The sequence below is a fragment of the Corapipo altera genome, unplaced genomic scaffold (genome assembly GCF_003945725.1).
Source record: "Corapipo altera isolate COAL_440 unplaced genomic scaffold, ASM394572v1 1b, whole genome shotgun sequence".
Classification (NCBI taxonomy): domain Eukaryota; kingdom Metazoa; phylum Chordata; class Aves; order Passeriformes; family Pipridae; genus Corapipo; species Corapipo altera.
Genome location: NW_020884881.1, coordinates 832,631 through 845,002, shown reverse-complemented (window position 1 = coordinate 845,002; position 12,372 = coordinate 832,631). Strand labels below are relative to the sequence as shown.

Genomic DNA, 12,372 nt, shown 5'->3' with positions numbered 1-12,372 from the left:
TTAAGATTTATAAAAAGCAGAGAGCATTTAAAGTAGGCCTGCATTTGGCTTTTCTGAGCTGTAACTGAGTAGTCTAGAGGAGGTGAAAATCTGTGGGATCTGCCAAGCTCGTAATTTCCCTGGTGAAAACTCAGAGCACAGCTGGTAGCAGTGGCTTTTTCCCTTTCTCTTCTCCTTCTTCCCCATATGCATGCTGAACCTGACTGTAAGTACTGCACTGGGAGAAGGAAAAGATGTATGTGTGGGGGGGGAAAATTACAGGAGCTGATGCTCTGACCTGCCTCATCCCAGCACAACACCAAATCACTTTTGAGATTAAAGGGTTGCAACATCCAGTGACACAGAACCATGGTTTACCTTTTAAGATGTGATCAGTGTACTTGTTTACAGTCGGACTTAGTAACCTGTTCATTCTGTACATATTCAATTAGGTGACTGATTAAAAGATACATTTCCTCATGTATTAAGATTTAGAATTATATTCAGATATTAGTCTCAAACTCCACTGTTGGCATTTAAATTATGATTGGAGTGAGTTTTTGGTCATTGTCCAAGTAGAAGCAGAGCAAAAATTTCAATTCCTACTGTATGTTGTTGAAAGTGGAAAAAGAAGACAAAATCAAAATTCTTCTCTGCCTGTTAAGATTTGAATGAGCGGACTTTGGGACTTTGGGGATTTTTTTTATTTTCTTTTTTTTACCTGTGTGGAGCTTAGTACTGCAATAGTCATGTTGTGTAATTTTTTCTGAAGGATAAACTATTTGCTTTATCTTCCTCAGATTGTTATAATGGAGGTACAAGGTTTAAAGTCAGTTGCTCCAAATCGGATTGTCTACTGCACCATGGAAGTGGAAGGCGGTGAGAAGCTTCAGACAGACCAAGCAGAAGCTTCCAGGCCACAGTAAGCCACTCTGCTGTTGCTCCATCCAGTATCTCTTTCTTTCATACTGTGGGAGAGCTTGTCTGACTGTCTCTACAGTTTTTACAATTAACTTAGTTCTAGGTTATGTGAAGTTTTTTCCTGGATAGTTATCTTAAATTCTTTCTGAAAAAATTAAAATAGAAATAATAGCTACTTATGATGAAGTAAGTATAAAGTGTGAATGCTGTCCAAATGAATGCCATTGAATGTATGGGTGAGGAAAAGAACTAGAGACTGCATGGTCCAAAAATACAAACCTTGTGATAGATGTTAGCCTGAGGTGATTTTATGTATTCTAGGTTAATGTGCAGGTGGCCTTGTGGAGTGTAACTTGTACAATTGGTGGGAAATCAATACTCAGTAATCAGTCTTGACAGAACTTGCTCACATGCTGAGCCTATTTCATTTTAAATTATAGGATCCACTTCTTTCAATTAAGTTTTGATGGAAGCAGTCAGTAAACTGACTTGGAGGGGGATAACATCGTGCCATCTGAACCAGTTAGAGTGGCAGAGAGGAAGAAATTAAATTGGTTGATTTGTTTGACCTGCACACTGTCTTCAGACACTTTTCTCTCTGTTAAAATGTCATTTGGAATCTTTTGTAGATGACTTTCCAGATAGCACATTGGGATTTTACTGGCACCATAGTGTGCCTTGTGAAAAACAATTTAAAAATTGCAGTTGTTACAATATCTGATAAAACGTCTTATATGGAATTGGAGTGGTAATTTCTATTCTGTTTGGACCACAAAGACAGACTTTAGTTAGGAAAAATTATAAGCACAGTTTTATCTGTCTCTTCTGGGTTTGGGAGTAGGAGGAGATCTAACTTGGTGGACTTTCTCCTAGCTGCAGCAAATTTCCTTGGCAAGTAAGCCAGCAACCTACTCCAGTAAAATATTCAAACAGCTTTGCAGAATACTAAATACGTGGGAAAAGACGTAAAATTCATTTGTCACAGTCCCTGGCTGTGTTCCTTCTCCCAGGCATAGGAATACTTATTCTTATCATTTGCACGCACTACATGAGGACTTTCTAAAAGGAATGATAGTGCAAAAGACACATGGAGGTACACATTGAAGCAAGGTCATAAGTGGGTCTGCAACATCACCTGCTCATTTTGGACTAGTTGGGGTGTTCGCTGGTGGCTCAGGGTCCCATGAGAGTCACAACGCTTTCTCATGGAGGACACATAGCCAAACTGTCCTTGTCTTCAAACTTGGAATTGCTCTCATACAGTTTCCTGCAAGGAGTGCCTGTAGCCTTTGCCTGCTGTCACAGCTAAGGTTCTTGTTCTTCTGATAGTGTATCTCTTTTTCCTCACCCTTGAAGTTGCTAGGGTCTATTTTAAATGCTTGAATAACCTCTGATGTCATTGGTATGGGTCTTCAAATCTCCCTAAATCACCTAAATATGTAATTTTTTGAATTTTAGGTATATTTATTGTCCTTCCAGAAAACACTCTGTAGATATAAGGGGTTTGTTTCTCAGCTATTTCCAAATATAGTGAACAAAACGTGATTGGGATAGTTGAAAGTTAGTTTGTGGTTTCCTTTTTACATACTGAGGGCTGAAGGTTAAGATTGTAAAATCAGTCAGAAGGTATATATCATGTATAGATGCATAAAGTAAAAGTTAATAACAGATTAGTTGATTTTCCTACCTGTCAACGTAGAAGCTTTGTGAAAAGGAAGTTCCATAAAAAATGGAGTCAGTATGAGAACAACTGAAGTATTTCTAGGAAAAAGTGTAGTGTTAGGACCTACTCCAAACTTGTTAACTGATTTAATGGATTTTTGAGCTATGAGTTGATTGAATATGGGAGGAAGATAGATTATGGGATATTCCATATAAATTATGTGTATGAACCAAATTTGTATGGATTTGGATGGAAAAAATGATGCATCTTTAGGAGGTGAATTTTTGAGAGATGCCCCGAACTGTTCACTAGAAGGACAGAAATGGGTGTTACTGGTGCTGTTGACCTGCTGTCCTGTAAAACAGTCGAAGTTGAAGGGACACGGCTTATAGAGCTCTGGAATCTATCTAGTTCTTGTGCTCTCCTGAGTTGTACTGTTTTCCATTTCTGGCAAGACTGATTAGGAGACATTGGCATACAGTATGATTATGGGCATATAGAGACAGTTTGTGAGCACATATAGAGATGTCATTTGAGGCAATGGGGGAGGATATTAAATTAGACAAGCACGAAACTAGCGAATTATGGGCAAAGAGTAAGAAGATGAAGGAAGCTGCCTATGGAATGTGACCTTCTTTCTTCCACAGTTTAATTTTTCTGTTAGAGCCAAATCAGGTTTTCTTGGCAGTAGTAATATTGCTTTTATTGACTGATGGCAGAGGCAACAAGAGGGCTTGGCAGCATTTAATCAAAAACACTGATAAGAAGAGAACCTAGGAACTACTGTTACAGTCAGGAGGAGACCAGAAGTTTCAGAAGACTTAAAGCATCTCTTTTTTGTTTTCCCCATCCCAGGCTGTGTCCAGTTCTTCTAAGATCTTTCTTAGTTTTATGATCAACACATCCCTTGCCCCATGCAGTCATCTGCCTCCTGTTGCACACCTGCTTCTTCCAGCACTCATCACTATTCTCTGATAGGGACCTGCCAGGGTGATGAGGAGGGTCAGTCCTTGGGTTCAGGGTTAGATATTCTTCTGGAAAGAGGAGGTATAGGAAGAGGTGGAAGCAGAAGTGACTTTCTGCTGCTGTTGGTGCTAGTGATGATACTACTACTGGGAATAGAGATGCTTCCTTTCCCCCTTCCTTTGGCAGGAGTAGGCAAAGTCATGTGTGTAGAGGCCAGTGACCAGCTGGGCAAGCATAGCCAGTCCATCTCTTTTCTGATACAGAAGAACCAAACTGTTGGAGGCCTTGGCTACTGCCTACTTTGCCTGCTGCTGCAGCTGGCTCCTGGTATAATTTTCAATACTGTCTTTCTGATATGGAGGAAAAGTATCAGTGAGGCTGGAGGAGATCGTAACTTCAGATTTTATGTGGGACATACAGCTAGAAAAGGGTACCAAAGCTCTCCTACTAAGTGTAGAATGAGATAGTGATGAAAAGGGAATGATTACCATCAGCCTGCTGTGGGAAACTGCTGGCAAGGGTTCCAAATCATGCACTTGTCACACACATATTTTCTGTAATCAGTTTGTCATTTTGAACTGGTAGATACATTTGGGGGAAAAAAAGCAGTAAAAAGAATTATTTATGCCTATTTTTTTCACTGGCAAAATGTGAAATGCAGTGCAATTCTACTACTCAGTCAGAAGTTTCAAAAGCTTTGGCAGTGAAAAGGAGAAAATTAGATACTCAAATGTTTCAAAATGCCGCTGTAAGCCAGTGTCGTCTTAGAGTAGAGATTAATGGAACCATGAGTCAAGTGCAGACTTAAATCACAGTTCGCTATTCCAAAATGCTGAATATTTTCTCCACTATTTTTGTGAATCTCTATAAGTATTACTTTAAATCCCTGAATGCCTGTCTTGGTTTAAAGACAAATATTGGGGCGGGAACTCCAGTAAAATGAACACCCTCCCCTTTTATTCCCCCTTTACTACAGAGAGACAAAAATAATGCAAGGAGGTTATAAGTGAAAAAATAACAGTTTACTAACAAGGAAAAATAGCAGCACCACAAAGAAACAAGGGAAAGAGCTTACCCACAAAAAAAAAAAAAAAAAGGGAATCCACAGCATCACATGGTACCCCAGAAACAAAGGGGAAAGAGAATAGTGGAGTGTCCTCCCTGTCAACCACCCCCATCTGCCCAGCTAAAGAAAAGAAAAGAAAACAGAATATCACAGAATATGCTGAGTTGGAAGGGACCCAGTAGGATCATCAAGTCCAACTCCTGGCCCTGCACAGGACCATCCTCAAGAGTCACACCACATGTGCCTGAGAGTATCATCCAAATGCTTCTTGAACTCCATCAGGCTTGGTGCTGTGACCACATCTCCAGGGGAGCTTGTTTCAGCACCCAACCATTCTCTGGGTGAAGAACCTTTTTGTAACACCCAACCTAAACCTCCTCTTACACAAAAACCCAGGAAAATTGTGTTTCGCACAAGGACTTCCACTACTAAACTGGCCACTCCATGTCACCTGGTTAACAGGTTCAGGTCTTAACTGAAGCGGTGGTATTAGTTTGGAATCTCTTTGTTCCCTGCCACATGTTGCCCCTGGCATGGTGTGTTGGTTCACTTGGCTGGGCTGGGCTGGGCTGTGGAGTGGCAGCAGGAGCTCCTGGCATGGGCAACAGTTCCATGTGGCAAACGGGTGGCGGGCGAGCCGCAGGGGCAGCCTCTGGTGATGAGCGAGCAGTGGGCAAGTGACGATGCTGGAGCTCCCGGCTCTGCTTCTGTCCCAGTGAGGCAGGGAGAGTTATCAGCAGCGACTGAGACCTTGGAACAACTCCAACCTGTGGCAAACCCCTCTCTCCAACTGCCTGTGCCAGGTGGGCAAAGTGACCCTTTCAGATGATGCAATGGTGTGAATGTTCATCGCTATAACTCCTTCCCCTGGAAGGAGTAATAAGGAAAGAAACAATGTTCTTTCTTAAAGGGGAGGTGCTCAGTTAGAGTTCCCAGAAGGAGAGCATAGTTTTTATAATAGTATTTATTTTTATAATAAATATTTTCTGGTTTCTTAATGCTTTGAATCCGTCTGCTTTCTTTCTCTTTGAATAACAATTTTGTGTGTTTCTAATGAAGTGCTTAATTTTCTTCCTTAACAAGCTAAATAAAGCATTGCTTATATGTATGTATATTAATAAATAACTAATGGTTATTCTGAAATGCAAATGCTATAGAACAGTCTCGTTTTACTGAGCTTATGTCTTGAGTAATTTTGCAAACATCAGTTACACAGCTTCACACACAAACCCTATAAAATTTTTATTAGTGCCTGTGAAATGTTTCTTCATTCCTTCCAACTGTTTCCTACCTTTTAGCCCTGCTGAAAATCCCTCCGACATAGCCTGTGACCTTTTCTTCCAGAGATCAGTAAGCAGACCCCTCAGAGGGCCCCTTCAGTTGTGTGAAGCTTTGCATAACTTTGTTGCTGTGACGCCACAGGGAGTCATCTGGAAAAATCCAGTGCTAATTTCATTTTTCAAATGTTACTGAGGTGGCTTCATTTTTAGTCTTGTGGAGTCTGGTGTCCACATGTTTTCTTATCACTGGTTTTTATTCACCCTGATTTTTAAAATAGTTTGATTTCCTGAAAGTGTAATGTTTTAGGTATGTGTAATCATGCCTAAAGATAAAAGATAGGAATATGCTATCTTTTAGCACTACAAGTGACATTCTCTTGTCACATGTTTATGCAATAGAAAAAGATCATATCTTGCATGAAGAGAAAATTTTAATAGAGCCAAGATATTCTTCATATTTTGTTGCCAGTAATTGCATAATCTTATTAAAAGGGCTGTTATATATTAGAAGTATGTGAAGAATACATGATTAAATCTGACTAGAGGAGGCAGGGAATCTCAGTCAGTAATGCACAAATAAAGTAAATGCTGCTTATATTATTTTTATGCCATATTCCATCATAGTTAATTCCATAAAATATTTGAAATATGAGAACTTGTGGATGCATAACTAAAGATTACACAGCAAAACTTTCATAGAGAGGTTTAAAAATAAAAAAAGGATAAAAGGCCTAATTTCTAAAATTTAAAACTTCCTTAAATGACATGTTCACTCATGAAAAAATCCCACCCTTTTTCTTTAATAGGATGTTTGGAGGATATGGCCTAAGATGACATTTCTGAAGAGAAAAAGGATAGATAACGTTTATAACCTGTGACAATCATGTTCCAAACATCAGATAGTTTTATTTCTTCATCATAGTCCCTGCAACTTTCTAATTTTTATTTTTGATTAAGGGAAGCAAAAAGATGATAATACTTAAAACTATCACCCAACTTTTGGTTGCATGACACAGATGTACAGTATGTGAGGAAAGAGAAGGCCCAGCTATTCTTCCCACCTGCTACTGCTCTACATCTGCATAAATGAAACTTAATTTTGTCAGTAGTCATTCAATTATACTGTTAATTTTCTGTAATCATTCCTTGTCTTGTTTGCATGTGTAGAAATCCATGTTCTTGCTGCTGCACAGGAGAAAAAGTAGAATAAAAAAGTTGTGCCTGCCTCATATTGCTTTGATTCTTAAGTAGAAAATGAATAGAATAAACACAGGAAGAAAGGAGAGACAGAAATACAAGTTTTGGCTGATCAGAGAGGGAGTAATCAAACTCTTCTGTTGCTAACAAACCAACCAACTCTCCTTACAGTGAGGGTTTTTTTCTGGTTTTTTGCCAAGGTGCTTTTTTTATTGAAATTAGTGTATCCGCACATGGGATTTTTTACACAGGGATAATGAGATTGCAGTTTCATAGTACTTGATTTAACTGTGCTTAACTTGCTGTTCATATGCTTCCTATTGCATCTTCTGAGGGTAAATTCTCTTTAGAATTTAGCTTTTTGATCAAGATCTTTTACTGGATGTATTTCACATGTTCTTTTGACTATTATCTCTGAAAATTTCTTACTTGCATGTAAGTGCCATGAAATCCAGTGTTGATCCAACAAAGGGTAACAAAGTGGAATTGCTCATCCTACTTTTGGCATACTGATTTATTTTCTTTAAAACTTAAATACATTTTATGCAACATTTACAAAAGCGAGTTTATACGTCAGAGAACCTCTATGTATCATTAGTAAGATTGTTTCACAGGCTCAAGCTTGATCAACATAATTATGCTGTTTAAACAGTGCTGAAAACTTGGTGAAGGTGAGCCTGATCCTTTAATAGTATTTTGGAATTTTAGGGAGGTGAGTGGGGATCATGACAGGAAAGAAAGTATGTCTGCTTTCATAAACTAGGTTTGATTGAGTAGCATAATGACTATTATAATTTTCTCTAGGATTCATCTTTATATCTCTAAAGGATAAATTCCATCATTGCTTTCATCTTGGTGCAGTTTTTTGGTGCAGTTCACAAACTAGGGTGGAATAAACTGCCTTTCAAACAACTGGGTACTATGATGAAATACCATCTATGTTGGTCTAGTATCCAGCTGTTAAAGAGGAAAAAGAAATTGACAGTAGGAAATTATCTGATGTTTTCTTGGTTCTGCAAAGGAAATGATAGAAAAAAATCAAAATATACATTTATCCCAGCCTGTGTTGTGGATTAATGATGGAAGAGTTTCACAAAAGGAATATGGATTCAGCTGAAAATATACATGACAGTTCTATTCAGTTATTCATGACGCCTTGGTGCTATATTCTCTCATTGATTACTATTTTATATTGTCTAAGAATTTTTTCATCTCTCTTACTGCAGAGAAATATGAATTACATAGAGGCTTTTAATGTTAAAAGAGATTTGAAGCTCCACTGGATAATAATCTGAGCAACTTGATTTTAACTGGCCTTCCTCTGCCCAGGGTTTGAACTAGATGACCTCCAGAGGTTCCTTTCAGCCTAAATTTTATGGTGATTCTATGATTAACTCCCAAAATTATCTGTCTAAGGGACTTTTGAAAACTGCCAGTGCTAGAAGGGAATATTCAGTTTTCAGATAAAGATAAACATGGTATGGAAGAAACTGAGGTGAGACAAGATAGTTAAGGTTGGTTGTATTCTCTGCTCTATTTGGATAGTTAACAATAAACAAAATCCTTCTGACATCAAGGCATATATTAAGGTGTATAATATATATCCCCTATATAATATATAGAGAGAGTGTTAAGACTCCTTATCTAGTGGCACTGCTGAAAAGAATAGCTGTTTTGGGATACTTGTCTTCTTTTAAAATGTAAAATGACATTACATGTCTCTTGCAAGACTGATACCAGTTTTATTTCACAGTGCATTTTGGAAATATTTGATTTTGAAGCTGCATGTCCCACTCTTATGCCTTTCACTATAATAATCAGGGCTTGGAGAAAGACTGTTTATATGCTCCTTAATGTACATGACATATCTGTTTCCATTCTTATTCCCATCTAATCCACAGCAAATGCAACTAATATTTTGCAGATAGATAAAAGAATTCTCTAACATTGTACTAAAGCATCTATGGATGTGTGATCCAGCTTAAAACTGGAAGGCATTTGGCTATGAATAGCATGGTGTGGAGCCAAAGCTAATTAAATCTTACTTAAAAGAAAAATGTTTTAGATCAGGTTAAGCCTCATACTAATATAGCTACCTGGGTATAGCTACCTGTCACTGTCTGGGTCAAAGTGAAGGCAAAGGCAGCCTGTAAAGTATGATCTAGAGGGATGGTGGTCTGTCAAAAAAAAAGGTGGGATTGAGAAGGACTACCTCAAATTTTATCCGCAGTCTCCTCCTGGAATACTCTGGTAGAGTGGATTTAAAATTTGTCATTCAAAGCGTTCTGCACCTGCCTCAGATTTGGAAAATGTAATTACTGTTTATGGGCAATAGTTGACAGGAAAGCAACTGCTTTGGATTTCTGTTAAATTTTTATATGATCAGAATGTACTGTTTTACATTTTCAAAATATACTATTCTTGTATCTTGGTTTGAAGAGACCTTTCAAAAATTTACTTATATTCATTGTAAGCAATATGATACACGTACATTCAAATTAATTTCTAAACATTTTAGTAGATACAGTGTTTGCATTGGAACAGATTTTACAGTTTTATTAGTTTCGGTTTGTTGTTTTGGGTAAAGAGAAAACTTGAGGAAAAGGGTTTGAAAGAAAGAAGTTTTTGCTTTTGAATCCTGTTCAACCTATAAGTACTTTTTACATGTCATATGCTCATGACATTCAGAAAACTGCTTTTCACCACATCATGGGCAGACTGTTCTCTGCTGTCTCTGTGTTAGTATGTGCATTGATCCTCAGAGGTGTCAAGAGGTCCAGTACTTTAAGAATACAGAATAGTCCACTGAACAGATGAAGAAAAAATATTTATAGACCTTGAAACTTCTTAACAACTCCATATCATTTCAGGTATGACTCTACAGGTTAATGTGCCTATTTGAAAGCAATACCAGCAGATTGAGTGTAGGAGGACAGCAAAAACAAAGACAGAATAATGTGGACAGCTGATAACAGTAGGAGTCAGAAAGAGTAGTAAAAGAGGTTTCAGAATAAAACATACCAGTTGGTGTGATGGAAACTGGAATACTGCAATTTTCTGATTTGATTCCTGGGTCTTCCCTGATAGACTCTTCAGCCTCAGGTGGGTCAGTCTGTTTTGTGATTTGTTTTCCCCCATCTTCTGACTGGAGTGACATCATCAAAGTACTGTGTACAACAAAGTACAACATTTTGAAGGTTTAAAATGTCGTACAAATACAAAGTAACATGAAATAAATAGGACTTGCAAATTTTAACAATGTGCGGATGGATTCATAATTATCTTTTTCAAGGTAAAAGTGAAATAAATATGCATATAGAAATTTCAAGAACATAAATGACTGTATCTTGCTTTTGTGTCCATCACCAGTCTCTAACTGGGTTTGAAACTTGGTGGGAAACTGGAGTTAATGCTTTATGAATTCTTCACATAATGTGTATCAGTGACTCCTAGTGCCTGGCAGTGTGTCAGTCTAGCTACATACCAGTGAAAATCTTCACCCTGGCTTGTCTTGGTTGTCTGTATTGAAATTGAAATGGGAAAACAAGACTAAGTAATAATTTATTCATACTGTTTATATTTGTGATAATAGTTGTCATAATAGCATTCTGTACTGTTAGAGTGCACTTTTCTCATTTTCAGTGTAGGAAACCTAAATGAGTGTTTTTAGTTAGTTGCTTATTATGCATTGAACCCCTCTTCTGGTTTGCCTTTCTGGTTTCTATTAGGCACTTCTTTATTTTAAGGAAAAACTAGTCACAGATTCGTTGTATCTTTTTTTACAAGCAATTTTCATATATTGATAATTATGTTTAAAAATAAATACATGATTGTGTCTAGCTCATTATTAATTCTGTGATAAATAGTAATTTTGAGTTCTGTTAATTCCTTTATTTAAAACAGTTGTTATTTTACCAAAGGCAAATCCTGAAAAAAACCTACATATGATCAGGTTATTCTTTCTTTCTTTCATTTCATATTAGTCTAGTTGTGTAAAGGAGTTTTAAAATATAGCATATCCATCAAAACACTGTACCCTTGCTGTTGCTGAAGTAAAGATCCAATTCAGAGCTTTTTGTTCTTGATAAAAAGTTCCAAGAAGGGATTCCTGTTGTTTCATAACAATTACCCTGAAACCCCTTAATTTTGTTGCTGAATCTAGAGAAAAAATAAAAAATACCCAAACATTTTCTGATTGACTATACCACATAGTGACTCAATAATGCACTCAGAAATGAAATGACGAGGTACTTAGCGTGCGCAGATACAGGTCCTGAACACCCAACTTTTTTATAAGGGCAGTGCTGAAGAGATGGTTTGTTAGTCTGCATTTCAAACCACTAGTGTCCAAGTCAGAAGTACCCATGTAGGTGGAAATAAATGTTAAATGGTAAAAGACAGTAGTGTAGACTCCGCTTAGGTGGAATCAAAGGTGACCCTTAAAGGCAATTGCATGACTTTCCATCCTTATACCAAGACTTACCTTTTTCCTGTACTGTTCCTTCCTCCTGTCATCCATCTCTGAAGAAGAAATTATCTTTCTCATACCTATATTTCATAATTTTAGGAAGATTTTGATGGAAACCTCAGGGTTAAACCCGTTACTATTGTCATGCTTTTTCCCTAGCTGACAGCCCTTAAAATAGTAGTTAAATACAGGAAGTATTTATGCAAAATATCAGTGTTTCTTCAGTACGGATTGTAAAACAATGTAATTCTCACCAAGATTTGTGCATAAAATAATGGAGTCACAGTAACACAGGGAAGAGTAAAGACACATAAAAGATTAGATGAGAGCAATGATGAAAGACCAAGACACATGTCCAAGCTCATGGTTTAGTTTGCCTGAGCATGTGGCTCACCTGTGCTTCTGCTATCAAAGGACATTATGACTTGTTTAGAACTTTCTTTATGCATTGGTTTTCAGGTGTAGTTTAATGTGCTTACTCTGAGCGAGGAAATTATGCTCCCTGTGCTTCCATCAAAATAAATGAGTAATTTTCAAATAGAGAAATAAGAAAATGTAGATTATTTTTTTCCAGGAAAAACATTTACAACTTAAACCCCATTATAAGCATTATAGAAAAGTACAAGCATACAAGCTCTTTCCCTTGTGGTTTCAAACATGAATTCCAGATTCCACTGATTTACTGGAGAATGCATGCATAAATAAATATTTATGAAGAGATAATGGCTGTAATGTTACATATAAGAAATAATCCTTCCCTATTAAATCTTTGGTGCTGCATAATAAACTTGTGTTGTTTGTGCAGTAACTTTCAAAATCATTTTTCAAGGAA

General features: G+C 37.3%; 1 protein-coding gene across 20 annotated transcripts in view; it reads left to right on the top strand.

The window, feature by feature from the left end:
• Positions 1-12,372, top strand: part of CADPS2 (calcium dependent secretion activator 2) — a 288,249-nt gene that overhangs the window by 122,530 nt on the left and 153,347 nt on the right. For all 20 annotated transcript variants that reach the window (XM_027639611.1, XM_027639600.1, XM_027639596.1 and 17 more), the window contains exon 6: positions 780-901. In XM_027639611.1, the coding sequence (XP_027495412.1) occupies positions 780-901 (122 nt within the window). The remainder of the gene's footprint in view (positions 1-779; positions 902-12,372) is intronic.